At 48.5% G+C, this 24,549-nt stretch overlaps 1 protein-coding gene across 3 annotated transcripts in view; it reads left to right on the top strand.

Moving 5' to 3' along the window:
- The window catches only part of SFXN5 (sideroflexin 5), a 123,724-nt gene that overhangs the window by 34,300 nt on the left and 64,875 nt on the right, over positions 1–24,549 (top strand). For all 3 annotated transcript variants that reach the window (XM_054065879.1, XM_054065881.1, XM_054065880.1), the window contains exons 4-9: positions 8,466–8,492; positions 9,921–9,975; positions 12,960–12,985; positions 19,157–19,210; positions 21,299–21,355; positions 22,232–22,297. In XM_054065879.1, coding sequence (XP_053921854.1) covers positions 8,466–8,492; positions 9,921–9,975; positions 12,960–12,985; positions 19,157–19,210; positions 21,299–21,355; positions 22,232–22,297 — 285 coding nt within the window. The remainder of the gene's footprint in view (positions 1–8,465; positions 8,493–9,920; positions 9,976–12,959; positions 12,986–19,156; positions 19,211–21,298; positions 21,356–22,231; positions 22,298–24,549) is intronic.

Below are 24,549 nucleotides of genomic sequence, written 5' to 3'. Positions count from 1 at the left end.
ATTCTGCTGCAGAAACTGTCAGCCTCGGGCCTGGACAGGCGCACACTCTCCTGGGTTGAAAACTGGTTGGATGGCCGGGCCCAGAGAGTGGTGGTCAATGGAGTTAACTCCAGCTGGAGGCCAGTCACAAGTGGAGTTCCTCAGGGCTCAGTACTGGGTCCAGCTCTGTTCAATGTCTTTATCAATGACCTGGATGAAGGCATTGAGTGCACCCTCAGCAAGTTTGCAGATGACACTAAGCTGGGAGGAAGTGTCGACCTGCTGGAGGGTAGGGAGGCTCTGCAAAGGGATCTGAACAGGCTGGACTGCTGGGCCGAGACCAATGGGATGAGGTTTAACAAGACCAAATGCCGGGTCCTGCACTTGGGGCACAACAACCCTATGCAGCGCTACAGACTGGGGGAAGAATGGCTGGAGAGCTGCACAGAAGAGAAGGACCTGGGGGTGCTGGTTGACAGCCGACTGAACATGAGCCAGCAGTGTGCCCAGGTGGCCAAGAAGGCCAATGGCATCTTGGCTTGTATCAGAAATGGGGTCACCAGCAGGTCCAGGGAGGTTATTCTCCCTCTGTACTCGGCACTGGTGAGACCGCACCTCGAATACTGTGTTCAGTTCTGGGCCCCTCACCACAAGAAGGATGTTGAGGCTCTGGAGCGTGTCCAGAGAAGAGCAACAAAGCTGGTGAGGGGGCTGGAGAACAAGTCTTATGAGGAGCGGCTGAGAGAGCTGGGGTTGTTTAGCCTTGAGAAGAGGAGGCTGAGGGGAGACCTTATTACTCTCTACAACTACCTGAAAGGAGGTTGTGGAGAGGAGGGAGCTGGCCTCTTCTCCCAAGTGACAGGGGACAGGACTAGAGGGAATGGCCTGAAGCTCCGTCAGGGGAGGTTCAGGTTGGATATCAGAAAAAAATTCTTCACAGTAAGAGTCATTGGGTACTGGAACAGGCTGCCCAGGGAGGTGGTCGAGTCGCCTTCCCTGGAGGTGTTTAAGGAACGGGTGGATGAAGTACTTAGGGACATGGTTTAGGGAGTGTTAGGAACGGTTGGACTCGATGATCCAATGGGTCCTTTCCAACCTTGTGTGATTCTGATTCTGAGAGGGAATGGCCTCAAGTTGCTCCAGGGCGGGTTCAGATTGGAGATAAGAAAAACTTCTTCACCAAATTGGTTCTGAGGCCCTGGCAGAGGCTGCCCAGGGAGGTGGTGGAGTCCCCATGCCTGGAGGGGTTTAAAATCCAGGTAGATGAAGTGCTCAGGGATATAATTTAGTAGTGGACAGGTACGGTTGGACGTGATGATCTCAAAGGTCTTTTCCAACATAGGGATTCTATCATTCTATGATTCTATGCAAGTTGAATGTGCGGTTAATCAAGAAGGGGGTTTCTCCGTAGAGTTATTCCTAGCGTGGCATATGGACAGCACGCACACATGGATTTAAGATCGTTTCAGTGTCTACTACAGCATCGTGCGAGGGACTCGGATCCCGTTGGCACATACAGTGAGGGAGGGAAGCGTGAGAGCATCTATTACAGATTCCTGACATTGGATCTGCCTCTGTGTCTCCATAGACTGCAGGGAGGTGGTTGCTGGCAACGCAAAGGAGTAGGTGGTGTGAATCTCTCGGTGCTCTCCTGACCTCAAGCAGCCGAGGCAAACTTCAATGATTTAGTAGGAGGTTTGGATACAGCCAACTGCGCTCGCATAGGATGGAGCTGGCTGCTTGTTGTAGCGGCGTCGAAGCCGGTTGTAAACAAGGGTGAACCATTTGTAAACACCGTTTATCATTGAATCATAGAATGGTTGGGTTGGAAGGGACCTCAAAGCCCGTCCAGTTCCAACCACTCCACTGTGAGCAGGGACACCTCCCACTGGATCAGGCTGCTCCAAGCCCCATCCAACCTGGTATTGAACACCTCCAGGGATGGGGCAGCCACAACTTCCTTGGGCAACCTGGGCCAGTGCCTCCTCACCCTCAAACCATCTCTCCACCCTGGGTTTGCTAACCAAGGTGAAACTTTGTGTAGAGGGAAATCCAAATTCTATCTTTGAGTCCAGGACCATGAAATCAATGAAATGAATTCAATGAAACCTCAAAAGGGTTCTGAGGCCCTGGCAGAGGCTGCCCAGGGAGGTGGTGGAGTCCTCATCCCTGGAGGGGTTTAAAAGCTGGGTTGATGAGGTGCTCAGGGATCTGGTTTAATAGTGGGCAGGTACGGTTGGACTTGATGATCTCAAAGGTCTTTTCCAAATAAATGTTTCCGTGGTTAAATACTTACTGCGTTTAACAGGAAGAAAATAAGTCCTCAGCACAGGAAGGACATGGATCTGTTAGTGAGTCCAGAGGACCAAGAAAATGATCCAAGGGCTGGAGCACATCCCATACGAGGACAGGCTGAGAGAGTTGCAATTGTTCAGCCTCGAGGAGAGAAGGCTCCAGGAGACCATATAGCGACCTTCCAGTACTGAAAGGGGGAGAGCTGGGGAGGGCCTCGAGATCAGGGAGTGCAGGGATAGGATGAGGGGAACAGTTTTAAGCCTGAAGAGGGGAGATTGACATAGGATATGAGGAAGAAATGTTTTCCTGTGAGGGTGGGGAGGCCCTGGCCCAGGTTACCCAGAGAAGCTGTGGCTGCCCCATCCCTGGAGGTGTTCAAGGCCAGGTTGGATGGGGCTTGGGGCACTCTGATTCAGTGGGAGGTGTCCCTGCCCATGGCAGGGGGTTGGAACTGGATGGGCTTTAAGGTCCCTTCCAATCCAAACCTTTCTATGATTCTATGATTCTGTAACCTCTGAAGAATCTCTGGTTCCTGAGTTCTGTTTCAGAGCGGCAGGTGTTGGTTAATAGATTTCGACTGGATGTGTTCTTTAAATAAATACTATTTTGAAAGCTCTCTCTGAGCTGTGATTTTGCTGCTAAATAAGGAACACTAATGAATGTCCTGTCAACCAAAGATCAGTGCTGTTCTCCACGAGTTGTTACAGTCTCTATCTACTTACCTCAGCTTTGAATGTCTTCAGGCTGAGGCAGTCTTTGATAACCCTAACTTAACCGTCACAGGCGTGTAATCATAGAATGGTTTGGGTTGGAAGGGACCTTAAAGACCTTCCAGTTCCCACTGCGCTGCCTTGGAGGGGCTGTATGTTTCCGCGTGACTGAGGTCAGGGGTTTAAAGCTGTCTGCTGTAGGTGATGAGCGAAGTGGTGAGGATCTCTTCCCTGAAAAACAGTAGGAAAAACCAGAAACCTGGGCAGGATGGGTGGGAATCTTAACTATGAGTCCGATGTTCTGAAATGTTGGTGTTGGGAACACTTGTGAACAATCCTAGAGCTGATTCTTTCAAAACCATGAAGCAGAGGCTGATGTGTCCTGGTAGAAGATTGTAGTGGACACAGCTTGGAGAAGGACACTGAGGTACTGGATTGCGTCCAGAGAAGCGGAACAGAGCTGGGGAAGGATCTGGAGAACAGAGCTGGGAGAGGGTCTGGAGAACAAGTCTAGTGAGGAGCGGCTGAGGGACCTGGGGTTGGTTAGCCTGGAGAAAAGGAGGCTGAGGGGAGACCTCATCACTGTCTACAACTGCCAGAAAAGGAGGTTGTAGCAAGGTGAAGGTTGGTCTCTTCTCCCTGGTAGGCAGCAACAGGACCTTATTGCCCTCTACAGCTCCCTGAAAGCAGGTTGTAGTGAGGTGGATTTGGTCTCTTCTCCCAAGTGACAGGCGATACGATGAGAGGGAATGTCCTCAAGTTGCCCCAGGGCAGGTTCAGATTGGACATCAGGAAAGATTTCTTCACAGAAAGGGTTCTGAGGCCCTGGCAGAGGCTGCCCAGGGAGGTGGTGGAGTCCCCATTCCTGGAGGTGTTTAAAAGCTACGTAGATGAGGTGCTCAGGGATCTGGTTTAGTAGTGGACGGGTACAGTTGGTCTCGATGATCTTCAAGGTCTTTTCTAACCAAACAAGTCTATGATTCTATGAAATCTACCGTAAACTGAGCACAAATCTGGAATCGTTCCACGTGTTCCAGTGAAGATGCTTTGGATTCACGCTTGTGTAGATGAGATCAAAACCTGGCTGCTTCTCGAAGGTGGCCAGAGAGGGCGTGAATGAAACCTCCATCAAAAATTGAGCCTCGCTTGCAGAAACGAACCCCCAGCTGGCAAGAGCCATCAGAGTTCTGGAGCGATGGAAAAATGCTGCAGACAGAAACTGAATTAGAGGATGAAAAAAAAGTGAAAATGAGCTGGCAGAATCTTTAGGTGACTCATCAGGTGCATCTTGTAAAGTCTCTTTCTGAGAAGTAATGAAATCACATGTTCTAACAATATTTGCACTGCAGCAGGAAAATGCATAAATATTGGGATCAATTAATGAAATTAGATAATTTGACCAAAAAAGCCATAGCGCTGGCTCAGAAACCATCCCTCTTCCTTTTTGCTGGTCTCGGTGCTTGCAGTCAGAGAGAAAAATCCCATGTTTTCGTTTCACATCTAAGACAGGCGAGATCTGGGCAGCCACAGGGTTACTGGAACGCTTTGGGTACTCAACTGCAGCTGGAGGACTTCCATTTTCACCTTGTGGAAGTCCTCGAGCGGGTAGGTGTGCAGGTGGTGGAAAGCACTAGGAGATGTTGGGGTATGAGCCTCCCACCCTTTTGATTTCCAGTTTGGTGAGGGCAGACAAATCCTAGAACCACAGAGTCATAGAACGATTTGGGTTGGAAGGGACCTTAAAGATCATCCAGTTCCACCACCGTGCCATGGGCAGGGACACCTCCCACTGGATCTGGTTGCTCCAAGCCCCATCCAACCTGGACCTGAACACCTCCAGGGATGGGGCAGCCACGGCTTCTCTGGGCAACCTCTTCCAGGGCCTCTCCACCCTCACAGGAGAACATTTCTTCCTAAGATCTCATCTCAATCTCCCCTCTTTCATATTAAAACTCTTTCCCCTTGTCCTGTCTCTCAGCTCCATACCTTGTCACTATCAACCACAAAGATTGTCTTCTTGTGTCTCTCAGCCTCTGTTCTTCAACTGTAAAATGAAGAATAATGATTTTCCTTAAAAAGGCAAATTTCCCTCAGGCAAGAGCTGTGTGGATATGGGATGTTTAGATATTGAAGTAACAGGTTGTAGCAAAGTGGGTGCTGGTCTCTTCCCCGAGTGACAGGCAATAGGATGAGAGGAAATGGCCTCAAGCTGCACCAGGGCAGGTTCAGATTGGACATCAGGAAAAATGTCTTCACGGAAAGGGTTCTGAGGCCCTGGCAGAGGCTGCCCAGGGAGGTGGTGGAATCCCCATCCCTGGAGGAGGGGTTTAAAAGCCGTGTAGATGAGGTGCTCAGGAATCTGGTTTAGTAGTGGATGGGTATGGTTGGACCTGATGATTTCAAAGATCTTTTCCAACCAAGTGAGTCTTATGATTCTGTGAAGATTCTCATCACCTGCAGTTGAGTTCATCATGGAGCTTTGATTCTGGAGTGAGAGCTGGATTTGGAGTGAAATACTGGGTTTGCTGGTATTGGTGGGACTATTTATGCAATTCATAATATAAAATTACCTTATTCCAACAATATCTTCATGGATTTATATTTAGGGAAGACTCTAAACCTTGAGTGAAGAAGAAAGGCAGAATGGGGCTTAATTTATAGCATAACAGGCTGCCCAGGGTGGTGGTGGAGTCCCCATCCCTGGATTTAAAAGCCAGGTAGATGAGGTGCTCAGTCATTTGGTTTACTAGTGGACAGGTATGATTTGACTCGACAATTTCAAAGATCTTTTGAACCAAATAATTCTCTAATAATGTTAACATTTGAGGTGTGAATGCCTGTACTGCAGAATTTCACGCACAAGTAGGTTTTCCGGTGGGTAATCCAAGCAAAAAGAGCTATCGCCGGCTTTGGATTTATCAACAGCAAGAGCAGAACTCATCAGGTTAAGCCTACTCTTACTTTGGCATCGGGACAACCGTTGTTGGAATCATTTGTCTGGTTTCTGGCGTCCTCGATTCGAGAGGATGTTGACAAATTGGAAAGATGTAAAAGAGCCACGAGGGTGGTTTAAGAGATTGGCAACCGTGCCTTGCCAAGGAAACAGCCCGTCTCCTGGCTCGGATGAATCTTATGTTTTTCTTCTTTAAGTGAAGGTTAAAAGGTGTCATTAGCAGCGCCGACGACCTGCATGAAGAACGTAAATAGACAGTGCTGAAGGTGATCCAATAGAGGTGTAGCACAAACCGGTGCCTGGAGGTTGAAACCAGACTTGAGCTGATTGGAACAGTTCTTCATAGAGAGAGTTGGGGTTGTTTAGCCTAGAAGAGAGAAGGAGAAGACCTTAGAGCAGCTTCCAGTACCTGAACAGGCTCCAGGAAAGCTGGGGAGGGATTTTTTCCAAGGGTCTGGAGTGATAGGATGGGGGAACGGCTTTAAATTGGAAGCAGGAAGATTTAGATTAGATATTAGGGAGAAATTCTTCACAGTGTGGATGGTGAGGCCCTGGCCCAGGTTGCCCAGGGAAGTCGTGGCTGCCCCATCCCTGGAGGTGTTCAAGGCCAGGTTGGATGGGACCTTGAGCAGCCTGATCCAGTGTGAGGTGTCCCTGCCCATAGCAGGGGGTTGGAACTGGATGGGCTTTGAGGTCCCTTCCAACCCAGACCATTCCATATCTCTGTGACTAATAGAAAGGCAAATGAGCTGCTGTGATGTCACAGGCATCCTGGTTTTTCATCCTTCACTGAAAGTATATGCATCAAAATGGGGATTTTCTTTCATGTTGTAATTTCCATTTAGGCCCAGTTCATTGAGGAGAGTCCTCTGGCTTTATTAAGGATAGGGGAAACTGTGGGTTTATGCATCTGGAATCATAGACTTACAGAATAGTTTGGATTGGAAGGGTTCTCAAAGCCCATCCAGTTCCTATCCCCTGCCATGGGCAGGGACACCTCCCACTGGACCAGGCTGCTCCAAGCCCCATCCAACCTGGCCTTGAACACCTTCAGGGATGGGGCAGCCATGACTTCCCTGGACAACCTGGGCCAGGGCCTCACCACTCTCACAGGAGAACATTTTTTGAGATCTCCTCCCAATCTCCCCTCTTGAAGCTCATGTGCCAGAGCTTCTCTTGATGTTGTGTCTCTGCTCCGTAGCTCTCCCTGCACCTCATGTATGATGTTTCTTCCTGGATGCTCATAGATGTTCACTGCCTGACCCGATTTGAGTTGGTTTAGTGGTGTTGAATTGCATTAAATAACGATAGGCACTCAGGAGGGTTTTATAGGTGATTTATTTCCTCTTCTTGACTTTCCCTTCTTGTGCAAAACAAAAACCGGTGGCTGCCTTATCCTCAACCCAGGATTGATTTGAAGAGTGTTCTTCTTGTGTTTCCACCAGGGCAGGTTCAGATTGGACATCAGGAAACATTTCTTCACGGAAAGGGTTCTCAGGCCCTGGCAGGGGCTGTCCAGAGAGGTGGTGGAGTTCCCATCCCTGGAGGTGTTTAAAAGCCGTGTAGATGAGGTACTCAGGGATCTGGTTTAGTAGTGGACAGGTGCGGTTGGACTCGATGATCTCAAAGGTCTTTTCCAACTAAGCAAGTCTATGATTTTATTTCCTTTGCTCCACCTGTGTTCCCCAGTGAGCCTCAATTTCCACAGGGAGCTCGTCCAAGGAGAGGCTGTGCTAAATTTACCTTGAGATCGACGCGCGACAGAGTTACCGAGATATTTCTTGGTTTGTAAAGCAGAGCGTGAAGTCTGGCTGCTGTTATTCAATATCAGAAAGAATATCTTCTCTGCCTCTCTGCTCGTAACAGGACACAGATTTTGTGGAAAGTGTCTTTAAATACATCCTGGAAGGATGCAGGAATTGAGTCTGGTTTAAAGCTGTCCCTTTAAGAAGGACATTGAGGGGCTGGAGTGTGTCTGGAGGGCGTCCAGAGAGAAGGGAACGGAGCTGGGGAAGGGGCTGGAGAACAAAGGGTTATGAGAGGCGGCTGAGGGACCTGGAGTTGTTTAGCCTGGAGAAAAGGAGGCTGAGGGGAGACCTCATCACTGTCTACAGCTGCCTGAAAGGAGGTTGTAGCGAGGTGAAGGCTGGTCTCTTCTCCCTGGTAGGCAGCAACAGGACCAGGGGAAATGGCCTTAAGATGCGCCAGGAGAGATTTAGATTGGACATTAGGGATTTCTTTACTGAAGGGATTCTCAGGCTCTGGCAGAGGCTGCCAAGGGAGGTGGTGGAATCTCCATCACTGGAGGTGTTTAAAAACCAGGTAGATGTTGCACTCGGGATCGTGGTCTGGTGGTGGACTTTGCAGGGCTGGATCGATGGTTGGACTCAATGATCTTAAAGGCCTTTTCCAACTGAAACCATTCTATGCTTCTATTTACTACAGCAGCTAAAAGACGATTATTTGGGGTTTAGGATAAAACTACACTGCTTGTGTTTTAAATGCAATATTCTCCTTTCTTTTTCTAGCTTTGGGGAGCTCAGAAAATAAAGCAGGTAATGTATTCTTTCTTTGTTTCATCATTGTTTCGTTTATGTTTCACTGTTGCTGCTTTCTTCCCTTTTTGCTCAGTGACGCTGCCCTGTTCTCCACTCTCGGCTTTGCCAGTCGCTCTTCTGTCTTGCCACAGAAGCGGAAACGCAGAGAACACTGTTGCCACCAAAGAGACTTTTTTGCTTTGTATTTATATATTTTGATGTCTTCATTTTCTCCTTCCTGTCTAGTCAAGAGATTTCTTGTCTCCAGTCTTTGGAAAACAATTTGACAGATCTTTGGGAAGGCTTCTCGCTGTGTCGTACCTTCCTCCTCTGCAGCCCCGGATCGCTTGGGGATGGATTTTTCCTCCCCAGCCAGTTCATCCTAGCACAACCTCCTGCAAAAAAATGGGAGAAACAGGCCAAGTGATCATCGTCATTTCTTTATTGGTCAAGCGGATCGAGGATTTCCATGCAGGCTGGGCTGTCCACAGCTGCCCGCATTGGCTGAGAAGCTGTGGAGAGACGTAAAGGCTGAATTATTTGGTGAATCCAAGTCCTGTGGTGTGCAAGGGACTTTTATTTAGGTGACCCCATGCCATGGCTGCATGTTTTGACCCCAGCTTGGCCGGATTCTGAAGCAGCATTTCGGGTTTCCTACAATGTGACTGGTGGCAGATGGAGAACATGTTCCTCCGTTTGGATTTGTCCACCCTGGCTAAGCCATACAAGTTCTGATGGAGTTCTCCAGCGACCCATCCACTTTAGAATCATGGAATGGGTTGGGTTGGAAAGGACCTTAAAGATCATCCAGTTCCAACCCACCTTCTTTGGGCAGGGACACCTCCCACTAGACCAGGAGCAGCATAAAGTGATTTCCACCCTCATTCCCTCCCGAGCAGGTGGTCCTGCCCTCCTCACTCCTCCACCCCAGCAATGACTTTGCCTTTCATGGGGCAGAGGTTCAGCCAGGACGTTAAGCTGCACCTTGGTGGAGATACTGAAAACAGACAGAGATAGAAAACGGGTTTCTCTTTTCCCCTCCTAAACCTGCATTTCCCTCCTTGGGGTTAAGGTGGGTGGCCTTTGGGGACGTTATAGTACCAAGAAGGAGTCACTTTCTGTATTTTAATGATGATGATGAAGGGGTTGGAACTGGATGATCTTTAAGGTCCCTTCCAACCCAAACTATTCTATGATTCTATGAGGATGAAAATAATAATAAAGTTAAATTGTTTAGTTTAAATTATTAAAAGCAATGGTAGGAGTTGGTTTTGTGGAGGCTACCAAACAATACCTGCCTTGGGTTGGAGCTGCAGAAGCAAGGAAGGTGCTGAGATGCAGGAAGTCTCCTGGTGCTCCCTGGTGGAAGGTGCTGTGTTTAGAAGCTGAGCGCTTGGCCAATTGTTGTGGTGCCTTCAATGTCTTTCTTTGCTGATTGTTTTTCAGGCCATCATCCACCCCGATACAAACGAGACCATCTTCATGCCATTCCGAATGTCAGGTATGGTTTGTCCTGATCAAGTAATTATTCATTTTACCAGGAATTTGTACAAAATGTGGTATTTTACCTCCTGGCTTTGAATTGCATCTTGTCAACATATAGACCAAGACCAGAAAGTCATTCGGATCCTAAATCCCTTTGCGGTCAGGGAGAGTTAGGATCCTAAATGCCCATCCAAAATCTACGGCTTTACATTTTCCTTCAGATGTTTTAACATGGACTCAAGCTCATGACTTTTCTGGCATTTTTGAGGTGTCCCTCACTATAACGGGCATTTTAGTCAACAAAGCTTGATGCCCAAGAACCATCTTAGGGTTTTGTGCTCCAGGAAAAAATGGGATGAAGTCTGTTTCCCATATGTGGTTGGACCAAATAGCTCTGGCACTGGGAGCCCAGGAAGGATGACCTTGTCCATGGCTTAACTGGGCTGCTCAATGATTACCTCGTCACCTCTTCCTTCCATTTTGGGGTGTCCCTTTGCCATGGACAACTCCACAGCAACCTCTGCTGACGTTGAATAGCAGTTCTCTTGAGGATGTAAGTACAATCTTGGTTCTTTCCCCAAGGACTTACTTAAATAATCGGGACCTTTTCCATGTATATGGGGGAAGAATCCCTGGGGAGTTCTCCAGGGCTCAGTGCTGAGTCCACTTCTGTCCAAAATCTTTATCGATGATCTGCATGAAGGGATTGAGTGCATCTTAGTAAGTTCGTGGATGACACTAAGCTGGATGGAAGTGTTGAACTGCTTGAGTGTAGGGAGGCTCTGCAGAGGGATCTGGACAGGCTGGATCCATGGGCTGAGACCAACGGGATGAGGTTCAACAAGAACAAGTGCCGGGTCCTGCACTTGGGATAAAACAGCCCCACACAGCGCTCCAGGCTTGGGGAAGAGTGGCTGGAAAGCTGCCTGGAGGAGAAGGACCTGGGGGTGTTGGTTGGCAGTGGCTGAACATGAGCCAGCAGTGGCCCAGGTGGCCAAGAAGGCCAATGGCATCTTCATTTGGATCTACCATGATGTTGCCAGCAGGAGCAGGGAAGGAATTGTGCCCTTGAACTTGGCACTGCTGAGGCCGAACGTCGAATCCTGGGTTTGGTTTTGGGCCTCTCACTCCAAGAAGGATATTGAGGGGCTGGAGCGTGTCCAGAGAAGGGAACGGAGCTGGGGAACAAGGGTTGTGAGAGGTGTCTGAGGGACCTGGGATTGTTAAGTGTGGAGAAAAGGAGGCTGAAAAGGAGGTTGTAGTGAGGTGGGTGTTGGCCTCTTCTCACAAGCAACAGCTGATAGGATGAAAGGAAACGGCCTCGAGCTGCACCAGGGCAGGTTAGGATTAGACATCAGGAAAAAATTCTTCATCAGGGTTGTCAGGCCCTGGCAGAGGCTGCCCAGGGAGGTGGTAGAGTCTCCATCCCCGATTGTTTAAAAGCCGGGTAGATGAGGTGCTCAAGGATCTGGTTTGGTAGTGGACAGGTAGGGTTGGACTCAATGATCTTAAAGGTCTTTTCCAACCAAGCAATTCTATGGTTCTGTCTTCACAAGAGAGAAATAACAGGGTTGGTGGGTTTTGTTCTCCAGTTCCTTCAAGCAAGATGATGTTGAGGGCGAAGTGGAGGGGAGGAAAGCCAGGACTCGCTCCTGTGCTGCCTTGGGTTTTTGTCACATTTTTCTTCCTCTCTGGTCTTTGCCCCTTTCTGGCTGTAAATTGGATCCACGAGGCTTAATTCCGTAATGTTGGGAAAATGCTCTGAGACCTTCTCGTGGAAGTCAGAGAGATGAATTATAATTAGCACCGAAAATTGGCAGACTTAGCAGAGGAAAAATGTGAAGCATTTGATTTTTGTGGCACTCAACAAGATTTGGGGTAAAGGCTTCTCTCTAATATAGAGAGCTTTAACATGCACCTATGATTAAAATAGTCCCGCTCTCCTTCATGATGCAAATATGTTTTCTTCAGGGTGCTTCTACCCTGTTCCTTTTTCTACTGACCTAGAAATAAATGAGCCCTCCTGGTATAAAAATGCTAGCGGAGAGGTTCCTAAAGCAGACAGTGAGAGAGGGAAGCTCCATCAATGGTGGCATCTTCCTGCTCCTCAGCTGGCCTGGGCTTGTGAAGCTTAGTAGATGGCTTCAGGAGCACCTTTGGGATGCTAACCTGGTGGGACCAGGCTCAGCAAGGAGGGAAGGGGCGCAGAAAGCTGGAGAGCTTTCTCCTGGGCTAGGGAGGGTAGGTTGTGGGAGGGTCTGATGAGCAACCGAGTTGGCACGAGGCAGGGAACAGATTGCGTTACTGAGCCTGGGAAGGGGGGGGGCAGGATCTCCCCCTTTCCATGGCAGCAAGCCACTAGGTCAGCTCAGTTAGCGCCACTGCGGCAGCATCCAACTCCTCCTGGTCTGGACCGAGCAGCTCCTGGTTTGAGCTGTCAACCCTTGGCTTCTGCTGGTTTGAGTTGTGTTGGTGGCTGCCAAGCCCAGCTCAACCGGACGATGCCCTCTGAAGCACTAATGCCACGTACTGGCACAAACTGGGTTTACTGGAAACTGAGGCATGGAGTTTTACCCCAGATCACCCAAAGCTGATGCTGGAAGGTTGCTGGTTCTCTTAACCACCAGCTCTTGGGTCTGTTTCTTAGGTAAAATGATTGAAAGAGCAAAATCTGCTGAATTTAATCTTCCTAAACCCAGTGGACCAAGGGTCTAGAGGTTAGAAGTGGGAAACTTAGACCACAACCCAAGGAAAGTAAATAGAGGATGGGAAAGTAACTGGGTAAAAATCAGGAGATGCTTCTGGTTGATGCTTGGTGCATCAGGTGGAGGTTGTGAAGGTCCACAGATGTCCCCATGGTGGGCTGGAGCTGGTGGAACTGAGTACAGCTCATCATGCCTGGTGTGGCTTCTACCCTAAACCAGTAGATGTCTTAGATATGATTTTTTCCATCCCAAACCTGCGTATTTTAATATGTTCACCTCTGTTTTTTTTCCATAGGTTACATTCCTTTTGGAACCCCCATCGTAAGTACTTTCACATCACTCCCCGCTTTGTTTGCAAGTTCCAAGAAATGCATTTTGTGGCACTCGTGGACAATTCTCCACATTCCACCTTGCTGGGTTCACTCAGGGTTCCCACCTTTCCCATTGCCCCTTAGCTTTGCTGTGCAAATCCTGCCTAACAAGCTCTGTGCTCAAGGTCCTTTACCTATTTCATTCCGTTCGCTCAGCAACATCTCCAGCTTTATCCTTCCCTTCTGGAAAGCGAAGACCAAGATGAGCTCATCGCCTTCAAAATGCAACTCCTGCAACTCTCGGATTTCATCTTCGGGCACTTTTATGTATTTTATTTCATTTGCATGTTTTTTTTTAAGTCCCTACCCGAACGTGACAAGATACAGCACGGCGAGATCGGTGTCGTGCGCTCTCTTTTGGATTAATTAAACCGACGAGCGCTTTCCGTCGGGTTATTAAGGGCGTTTTTGGTTTCTACTTGTTATTGTGTGATTTGTAAGCGTTTGGGTGTTCTTGAGAGCGAAAGCCAGAAGGGAGAGAATTCTGCCTGTCTTCCTACCACTGAAACTTCAGGAATGGGAACAATTAATTAACTCATCTTCATGAATGGGGAAACTGAGGCACGGGGTTTTTGCTTCAAATCACCCAAAGCTGGTGCTGGAAGGTTGCTGGTCCTCTTAACCACCAGCTCTTGGATCTGTTTATTAGATAAGATGATCGAAAGAGCAAAATCTGCTGAATTTAATCTTCCTAAACCCAGTGGACCAAGGTGTAAGACTTGCTTAAAGGTAACGATCCTTATCTAAACGGGTCCAGAGGAGGCTACAAAGATGATCAGAGGATTGGAGCACCTCCCATACGAGGACAGGCTGAGAGAGTTGGGCTTGTTCAGGCTGGAGAATAGAAGGCTCTGAGGAGACCTTATAGTGACCTTCCAGTACCTGAAGGGGCTACAGGAAAGCTGGAGAGGGACTATTCATAAAGGACTTGTGGTGATAGGATGAGGGGGATGAACTGGAGAGGGGCAGATTTAGACTGGACATAAGGAGGAATTTCTTCCTGATGGGAGTGGTGAGGCCCTGGCCCAGGTTGCCCAGAGAAGTTGTGTCTGCCCCATCCCTGGAGGTGTTCAAGGTCAGGTTGGATGGGGCTTGGAGCCTCTGATCCAGTGGGAGATGTCCCTGCCCATGGCAGGGGGTTGGAGCTGGATGATCTTTAAGGTCCCTTCCAACCCAACCCCATTCTATGATTCTATTTAAAGGTAAAGATCCTTCCTTAAAGGTAAGATCCTTGCTTAATGACTCTTTCCTAAAGGGAAAAGAACACCTAAAAGCAGAAACTATGGTGGTTGTTAGTATTTGTTGTTATGGGTTTGGTGGCAACTTTGTATGGGGCATTTTGAAAGAAAAGGTTAAACAAAAATGAGTTAACGATCAAATTGACAATGAAATCGGCCCAAATCCAGAGCTGTCAGAGGAGCCGAGAGCTGTCAGATGAGCCCAATTTCGCTCGCTCTAAAGGATAAACTGGAACCTCTTGTCATTTAGAGAAGAGGAAAAAAAAAAAACCCAAACGTTTCAAATGTTAAAATTAAAATGTAACATTTATGCCAATCGATCTGTGAAATTTAGTGACAAAATTGGCAGCCTGCTCTAGCATAAAAACAGTTTGAGTCTTGCATTTCGCATAGGGGGATGGGATTTCCTCAAGAGAGACTTCATGTGCCTGCGGTGGGCTCTGGCTGAGCCAGCGGGGCTCCAGCGTCCGCCAAGCCGTGCCGGCGTGCCATCGCACCCACGCTCCTCGTCCTGGTGTTTGGGGGCAGTTAAACACCCTCCGTGGCTTCCAGCAGATCATATAGGAAAAGGTTTATTGCCTATCGGTCAACACACGATGCTGCTTGTGTAGACGTTGGGTTTTTCCCCCTATAGCCTATAGTTCTGTAGGGTTTAGAGCATTGTGAAAGGGGTTGAGATCTTGCTGAACGTAAGAGAACCATGGAATCTTGAAATGGGTTGGGTTGGAAGGGATCTCAAAACCCATCTAATTCCGACCTGCCATGAGCAAGGACACCTCCCACCGGATGAGACTGTTCCAAGCCCCATCCAACCTGGCCTTGAACACCTCCAGGGATGGAGCAACCACAACTTCTCTGAGTAACCTGGGCCAGGGCCTCACCACCCTCACAGGAAAATATTTCTTCCTAAGATCTCACCTCAATCTCCCCTCTTTCAGCTTCAAACCATTTCCCCTCACCCTATCCCTGCCCCTCCCCAGCTTTCCCGTGGTAGCTTTTCTGGCCAAAGCAGCTGCTCCTCCATCACAACCAAATCCTGCAGCTGTTTGGTTTTTTTCCCCAAGTTGCAATCGTTTGCTTTTCTTCTTCCACCCTCAGGTTTACAGTTCAACCCCAGAATCGGTTGCGTTGGCAGAGCAGGGATAGGATGGAGGATCCACAAATGGAGGATGAGTTTGGGCGTCTCCACCTAAATTTCAGCCCAGGAGGGAGCCAATGCAGCCATTCTCCTTCTCTTTTCTTTGCTGTAGTGCTAAGATGTATGGGGCAGCTGCTGAGCTGTAGGCTTTTGAATTTCATCCTAGGGATGAAAAGCTCCAAGGAGAAAGATTTATTTGCATTTAGGAAATTTCACCCAGGAAATGGGCAGTGAGGATGGAGCAGAAGGCATCCCGGTCTTCACATCTGCCACCCACAGCTTTAAGCACTCTATTTTCCCCGTCCATTTGAAAATGAAGGGGTCTTGTTGAGGTTTCAGAGTGTGCAGAGAAGCCCCAGGTGTTACTATGGGGTTGCAGATGACCCTCACTGGCGCACGAGGCAGGACATGGGGCTTGCAAGAACCATGGAATGTTTTGAGTTGGAAAGGACCTCAAAACCCATCCAGTTCCACCCCCTGGCCATGGGCAGAGACACCTCCCACTGGATCAGGCTGCTCAAAGCCCCATCCAACCTGGCCTTGAACACCTCCAGGGATGGGGCAGCCACGACTTCTCTGGGCAACCTGGGCCAGGACCTCGCCACTCTCATTGTGAAGAATTTCTTTCTAATGTCTTGTCTAAATCCTCCCCCTTCCAATTTAAAGCCATTCCTCCTCATCCTATCACTCCAGGCCCTTGGAAAAAGCCCCTCCCCAGCTTTCCTGGAGCCCCTTTCAGCACTGGAAGCTGCTCTAAGATCTCCCAGGAGCCTTCTCTTCTCCAGGTTCTCTCAGCCTGGCCTCAGAGCAGAGGTTCTCCAGCCCTCTCATCATCTCTGTGGTCTCCTCTGGATCTGTTCCAACAATTCCATCTCCTTCTTATGTTGAGGATTCCAGAACTGGACCCAGGACTCCAGGTGGGGTCTCACCAGAGCGGAGCAGAGGGGCAGATTCCCCTCCCTCTCTCTGCTGCCCACAAGAGCAGAGTTTGTAATGCATAACACACCGAGCCGACAGCTGTCGGAGCAGTGTCTTTAGCCCTGGCTTTGAGGCCATGAAGAGCCCTTCACACCTGATAGGCAATTAAATTTTCTCACTGGTACTTTTCGAGTGTTTCAAAGCTTTCTTTTTTTTTTAATTTTTTTTTATTTTGTTTTCCTTCTTAGTTATTTTTTTCCCATGACAGTAATTAAAAGTGAAACTGTACATTTCTTGACAGACTCTTGCACATATGGAGAGTTTGCATTTAAACGTGCCTCTTTCAGTCATACAGATTTTGGGTGCTCTTTTTTATTTATTTATTTTCCTCTTTGATTTTTCTCGGTGCTCAGCTTCAGCTGACAATGTAACTGCCTGCAGTCTTCCCTCTCCTCCGGAGCCTCATTAGCCCGCTGCCTTCAGGGACGTAAGTCAGTCCCAGGGCGAGGAGGTTCCTCGCCTGTTGAATTCGTTCGGCTAAAACCGGCAACGGAGTAATTAATGACAAGATCCGCATATTGAATGGAAGCGGTAAATTAGTGTAACTTGCCCAGCTTGGCGTTCATCCAACTCACAAAGTAGCTGCAACTTCACGAAAGGCTGTAGGAGGAAAAAGTGGAGGAGAAGGAGGAGGAGAGAGGAAAGAAGATGTAAATGAAATCGGGGCTCCCAACCCTGTTACCCTTTTGTTTGTTGTTATGTCCTGAAGTGTAGAAGTTGCCTCCTCTTCAACTGATGCTGCTGCAGATGTGCAGAGATGCCTTTAGCTCATCCCTCCGTGCGTCATCTCCGTGCCCTAATGGGGGACTTTTCCTTCCTTCTGAGCTTCTCAGGAACAAATGTCAAGGAAATGGTGCAGAAGGTGGTCTGAGTTTGATAATGAACTCGCAACCTTCTTGCCCAGAGGCCTCAAAGATATTTCAGCTCATGAGTGTCCTGAAAGTATGGAATTAAAAGGAATTGTTCGGTCTTTACGCTCTTAACAAAGATGCGAATGTGGTTTAACAACAAGGCCGTCTTCTTCAGAAACTATCAGATATCGGAGATACAAGAGGGGAGAAAACAACAGTGGTATTAGGAAGTGTCTCATCTTCCCTCCTTCCTCACCCAAGAACTCACTTTCTTGTCCATGTTTGTCCTCGAGAGTCCCTTTGCTTTGTATCGCTTTCCTCTTCTCCAACTTCTTATGCTTTAAGAGGAAAGATTGCTGTAAAACAAGGTTGGAAGGGCTCTGGCAGTGCTGTGTTGTGTGTACGAGGTGGACTCTCGAAGGACTGCTGAGCGAATGCCTGTGTGATATATCGAGACGTCCCACGGATGATCTCAGGACTGTGTAGGCAACAGCAGTGTTCAGTTCTGGAATCTTCAGCACAGGAAGGACATGGAGCTGTTGGAGCAGGTCCAGAGGAGGCCACAAAGATGATCCAAGGACTGGAGCACCTCCTATACGAGGACAGGCTGAGAGAGTTGGGGTTGTTCAGCCTGGAGAAGAGAAGGCTCCAGGAGGACCTTAGAGCAGCTTCCAGTATGTGAAGGGGCTCCAGGAAAGCTGGGGAGGGCCTCTGGATTGGGATAGGACAAAGGGGAATGGGTTTAAGGTGAAAGAGGGGAGATTGAGATGACATCTTAGGCAGAAATGGTTTCCTGTGAGGGTGGGGGAGGCCTGGAACAGATTGTCCAGAGAAGCTGTGGCTGCCCCATCCCTGGAGGTGTTCAAGGCCAGGTTGGATGGGTCTTTGAGCAGCCTGATCCAGTGGGAGGTATCCCTGCCCGTGGCAGGGGGGTTGGAACTGGATGGATTTAAGGTCCCTTCCAACCCAAACCATTCCATGATTCCATGATTCCCTGATTCTATGAACATATGCATGTCTGGCCTTGTGTGCTGCGTTGCGTGACCTTGCAAAGCCTGTAGCATCTTGCCTCAGCAGGCAACAACTGGCCAGATGTGCTGGGACAGGCAGCCGCAAGCCTCCAGGAGACAGCGAGCATCAACCTGAGCTCCGTAACCCAAGCAGGAGTTTTTGCGGCTCAGAAAATGCAACATCAACAATTCTCTTCAAACAAAATCCAGGCTCCCAAATAGAAGCACATGTGCTTCCAGGTGGCACTCCTGTCTTGAGATGTTCAACTTGTATTTCTTTCTTGTGCTTGAAACAGCGATCAATCGTGCCAAAGGAAAACAAACCAAAAAAACCCCTTTATTGCCAATAATAACAACTTTGAACTCTTGCATTCATGCAATGTGTATTATCCTCCAGAAATAGCTCGATGAAAGTATTCATTTTAATTGAATGAGCTGATCTTTAGACAATCATAGAATCACAGAATGGTTTAGGTTGGAAGAGACCTCACCACCCTCATCGAGAAGAATTTCTCCCTAATGTCTAATGTGAATCTTCCCCCTTCCAATATAAAGCCATTCCCCCTCATCCTATCACTCCAGGACCATGGAAAAAGCCCTCCCCAGCTTTCCTGGAGCCCCTTTCAGTACTGGAAGCTGCTCTAAGGTCTCCCCAGAGCCTTCTCTTCTCCAGCCTGAACAACCCCAACTCTCTCAGCCTGTCCTCACAGCAGAGGTGCTTCAGCCCTCTCATCATCTTCGTGGCCTCCTCTGGACCCGTTCCAACAGTTCCATCTTATTCTTAAGTTGGAGCTTCCAAAACTGGATTCAGGACTCCAGGTGGGGTCTGCTGTCTGTATGCCTAGAAGAGCACCAAGAACAAACCAATAATACCTTTGCTAATGAGAAAAATCTCTTCTCTTGCAGGTTGTTGGTCTTCTCTTGCCCAACCAGACGCTGGCATCCACTGTGTTTTGGCAGGTAATGCTCATTTGCCACCATGCACGGAATGGGTGGAAAACGTGCTGGAAAGGAAAGGATGCTTGCGTTCACAAGGGTGATCCATGTGGCTGGATATAACCAGGGGAGCATTTGATAGGTCTTGAAGGGGCTGTAAGCAAACTATTGCGTCTGCTTCCAGCACGCAGCGATTTATGGCACTATGAGGGAGATGCAAAATAGCCTGGGAGCTCAAAATCAGCCTTTTGTGCAGGTAGAAATGATATCAGGGAGTGCAGGGATATGATGAGGGAGCTGAAAGAGGGGAGACTGAGATGAAATCTTAAGAAGAAATGTTTTCCTGTGAGGGTGGGGAGGCTCTGGCCCAGGTTGCCCAGAGCAATGGTGGCTGCCCCATCCCTGGAGGGGTTCAAGGCCAGGTTGGATGGGGCTTGGAGCAGCCTGGTCTAGTGGGAGGTGCTCCTGCCCATGGTAGGGTGGTGGAACTGGATTGGCTATAAGGTCCCTTCCAACCCAAACTTTTCTATGATCCTTCTATGAAAATTTAGGCCCTTCAGCTCACGCATCTACTGATTTCAAGACACTTTGCCAAATAGTTGGCATCTTCCTTGGTGAATTCCTGTTGGAATTGCAACCTGTGCACGGTGCTGGGGACAGCAGGAGACCCATTGCCCAAGAATTTTGGGAACAGATGTTCATTGCAAAGGCAAGAAGCTCTCGATTCAGTGCCCTGTGGAGGCATTTGGGTAAAAAAGTGCATGCTTAGGGAGATGTTGGTGCTATTTCCCTATTAAAATACTGGGAATTAAGAGTAGGGGCAGGAATTGTGCACGTGAATGAGTTATATCCATAGTAAACACCCCACTTAAGTGTAATTTCAGCACTAACTGAGATGAAGAACAAGTTATTTTCAGGCATATTTTTAGTTGCAAATGTCTTTTTATTGTCTGCAGTGTAAGTGATGATAGAGAATTATGCAGTTAAGAAATATCAAAGCAGGATGGGATCTGCCTGGCATGTTAGAAAGACTGCAGAGCCGAGAATATATTGGTACATGCCAATAAATCGTGGTTTGAATGAAGGGATTGAGTGCACCCTTAGTAAGTTCACAGATGACACTAAGCTGGGTGGAAGTGTCGATCTCCTTGAGGGCAGGAAGGCTCTGCAGAGGGATCTGGACAGCCTGGATCCATGGGCTGAGAGCAATGGGATGAGGTTCAACAAGGCCACGTGCCGGGTCCTGCGCTTGGGTCACAACAACCCCGTGCAGCTCCAGGCTTGGGGAAGAGTGGCTGCAAAGCTGCCTGGAGGAGAAGGACCTGGGGGTGTTGGTTGACAGTGGCTGAATATGGGCCAGCAGTGGTCCGGGTGGCCAAGAAAGCCAATGGCATCCTGGCTTGGATCAGCCATGGTGTGGCCAGCAGGACCAGGGAAGGGATTGTGCCCCTGGACTCAGCATTGGTGAGGCCACGTCCCAAATCCTGGATTCAGTTTTGGGCCCCTCACTTCAAGAAGGACTTTGAGAAGCTGGAGCTTGTGCAGAGAAGGAGAACAGAGCTGGGGAAGGGGCTGGAGGACAGGGTTTATGGGAGTGGCTGAGGGAACTTGGCCTGTTAATGTCCAGATGAGCTGTAAGGGTTAAAAAAACCCCACATCTGGAAAATTGAGGTGGGTTTCCAGCACATATCAGCCAGATGACTTTGTAATTATTCAAATAAAACAATAGAGCAAGGTTTGCTAGATCGAACGGGTGCTGAGGTCCCGGCACAGGTTGTACAGGGGCACGGTGGCTCCTCCATCCCTGGAGGTGTTCAAGGCCAGGTTGGGTGGGGCTTTGAGCAACCTGGTCCAGTGGGAGGTGTCCCTGCCCATGGCAGGGGGTTGGAACTGGATGAGCTTTGAGGTCCCTTCCAACCCAAACCTTTCCATGATTTTATGATTCGAAGGGAATTAGCTCAGACATTGGGTAAGTGCAAGCCTTTGAAAAGAGGTGGCAAGTTGTGAGTCGGTCCAAAAAAGAGGTGGTTTTCCCATGGTGCTCCCATGGTTATAGATCTTCCATTTTTGGGATGGTTTGTTAATTCCTGTCTCTTCTTGTTTCCTCTTTAGTGGTTGAATCAGAGCCACAATGCGTGCGTCAACTATGCAAACCGCAACGCAACAAAGGTGAGGAGACCCAACAGATGCATTGCTTTAGGTCTTAAAGGAAACAGAAGTCTTGTCTCTTCGTTGTTAATAGAAACTCCGGGGTCATCACTGTGAGGAATGGATAGATTGGTTATTCTCCAGTGGAGACTTGGTCATAAACCTTGGCTGTGAATGGCAGGAGGATCTCGAAATCACTTGAGGCACATAAGTAACACTTAGTGCCTTTGAGATGAACCAGTATATAGTTGTAGCTGGTATGAAATGGTTTACTTGGATATGTAAATGAGCACAAACCCAAGTGGTATGTGGGTTTTTGGGTAGCAGAAGGCAGCTCCGTGATCACCTTTTCGTCTCCTGAAGACTTTACATGCGCTGCCAGCGATGGTACTGGGAACTGGGGGCCGTTCCCGCTCTCTTCCATCGCTTTAGCCTTCATTCACCCCATGTCGGGGTGTGGGAAGCTCGAGACTGGAAGTAGAGTTGGAAACCGTCCAGCTCATTGAGATAAGATTTCAAAGACAACTATTTAATGCGGAGAGTTTGGGGTTCATGACGAGCGTACGAGGATGCTAATTCTGTACCATTTGCTGCATTTCATTCACGTTCTCGCTTGAAGCTGCTATTATTATAATTCTCTGATGCCAATTAATTTTCCATTCCCTTTAACCTTGCTTGTGAGGCTACGGCTTCCCTCCCTTTTGCCGCTGTTAGATGACAGCCCGCGTGTCACCGAACAATATGACAACATTAAACCAGTCTCTGCTCTAAAACAAATACAATGACAAACAAAACAGATATGACAACAAACCAAGCAAACAAACAAAAGCTCAAGTTGCATTTTTCATAACCAGAAGTTTGTTTATTGAAAATATGTTTTGTTTTTTCTTTCCAAAGCCTTCTCCAACGTCCAAGTTCATCCAGGGCTACTTGGGAGCTGTCATAAGTGCTGTCTCAATAGCAGTGGGTAACGCTTTATATCTCTTATTTCCCTACTGAGTAGCTGCTCCCTTAAAGTAGTGCTTTTGAGATGTTTGTTTGAATTGCCAAGGCTGTTTCTCCTTTAATTGACAGAATTCAGTCTACAGAACCAGGAAATATTTTAACCATGAGGTGTCTCTGTCCATGCATGCTCAAACTTTCCAACGCAAAGAGGCTTCTCCTGCTGCTTCCTTCCAGCACGTCCTACATCGTGCACTGCTTGGCTTTGCTGCTGGTGGTACTCAGATTGTCCACTCACGTGGTAACTTGTGGTGGATTAGCCTAGTCCAGGTTAAAAGAGTGGCTTTGATGCTGCAGAGGGAGAGCGTGACGTCTTTCAGCGATGGAGAGATTCAGATTTAGATTTAGATGAGACATTAAGAAGAAATTCCTCACAATGAGGGTGGGGGGACACTGGCGCAGGATGCCCAGGGAAGTTGTGGCTGCCCCATCCCTGGAGGTGTTCAAAGCCAGGTTGGATGGAGCTTTGAGCAGCCTGACCCAATAGGAGGTGTCCCTGTCAATGGCTGGGGTTTCAAACTGGATGGGTTTTAATGTCCCTTCCAACCCAAACCGTTTTATGGTTCTATGATTTTAAGTCATTGCTGAATTAATCCGTGACAGAGAAGCTTTCAGGATTGCTGAAGTCATGATCTTGTGCTACATTCATCAGGCTTTTAATACGTCCCACGGACGCTGTGGCTGCCCCATCCCTGGAGGTGTTCAAGGCCAGGTTGGATGGGGCTTGGGGCAACCTGATCCAGTGGGAGGTGTCCCTGCCCATGGCAAGGGAGATGGAGCTGGGTGGGCTTTGAGGTCCCTTCCAACCCAAGGAAGGGGTTCTATGGTTCTATGAATACTCACATTCCCCAGGAGCACAAGTTGGCATCCTTCACAGGGTCAGCTCATTCCCAGGGAGGCAGATGCTTTCAGGAGCAATGAATTACTTGGGAAGTTATTTCTTACGTTGGGTTTTCAAATAAGCCTCTGAAATGTGTGGTTGTACCTTTTCTGCTGGAACATTAAAGATCCCACAGCAGTTTGTATTCAGAGCCATGCAAGGAGGTCAGCACCCAGGCTGCTCACCACGCCATGTGGACACAGGTTCCCCAATTCACCTTCAGGAAGAAGCTTCATGGGCTTCTTTAGGTTTCTCCACAAGGTAGAACATCTGTCTGGAGCAGAGTGCGGGTGGTTAGAAGGGTGGAGGCAGGAGCTTCTGGCTGGAGTGAGCAGCTTGGTGCATCATGCATATTCAGCACTGGTGAGGCTATGCCTCGAATCCTGGGGTCAGTTTTGGGCCCATCACTCCAAGAAGGACATTGAGGGGCTGGAACGCGTCCAGAGAAGGGAACAAAGCTGGGGAAGGGTCTGGAGAATAGGGATTATGATTGAGCGAGCTGGGGTTGTTTAGCCTGGAGAAGAGGAGGCTGAGGGGAGACCTCATTCCTCTCTACAGGTCCATGAAAGAAGGTTGTAGCGAGGTGGGTGTTGGTCTCCCAAGTAATAAGTGATGGGATGAGAAGAAATGGCTTCAAGTTGTGCCAGGGGAGGTTCAGACTGGATATTAGGAAAATTTCTTTCCTGAAAGAGTAGTGAAGCACTGTCAGAGGCTGCCCAGGGCAGTGGTGGAGTCTCCATCCCTGGAGGTGTTAAAATGTGTGGAATATGGCTCTTGGGTACGTGGTTTAGTAGGAACGGTGGTGTTGGGCTGATGGTTGGACTGGATGATCTTCTAGGTCTTTTTCAACCTTAATGATTCTGTGATCATGTCTGGACAGCGGGAAGTCTACACAAGGCATTATCTCTGTGTTCTCCTGCAGCTGGCAGGCAGCTTTGCACCAGTGGTCTCAACGAGTTGGTTCCTTGTGGTTTTGAGTGGAAATTCTCCCTTCTATTGGAAGACTTCTGCTTGATAGTTTTCCACACTAGCTTGGCTTGCTCACTGGTTGCCCACCTGCTCCTCTGACCCCCTGTTTTATCCCAGAATTAACCCAAACCATGCAGACAGAGCAGCCTTGCATTGATGTGAGCTCCCACGCTTCATAACCCCATGAAGATGTGCCCACAGCAGTTTCACGCTTCTGCAGCTGAAGTACAATCTTGAGTCCCCGTCCCACCAACCTCTCAATGCTTTAGTTAGCAGCTATTCTTTTTCTGCTGTTTCCTTGTGTAGCATGGGAGATCTTGACTGTCCTCCTCAATCCTTAGTTAAGAACTTGTTCCACCTCGCG

This window comes from Cuculus canorus, chromosome 4, assembly GCF_017976375.1.
Source record: "Cuculus canorus isolate bCucCan1 chromosome 4, bCucCan1.pri, whole genome shotgun sequence".
In the NCBI taxonomy this organism is placed as follows: Eukaryota; Metazoa; Chordata; class Aves; order Cuculiformes; family Cuculidae; genus Cuculus; species Cuculus canorus.
This window is presented reverse-complemented; position numbering and strand designations above follow the sequence as displayed.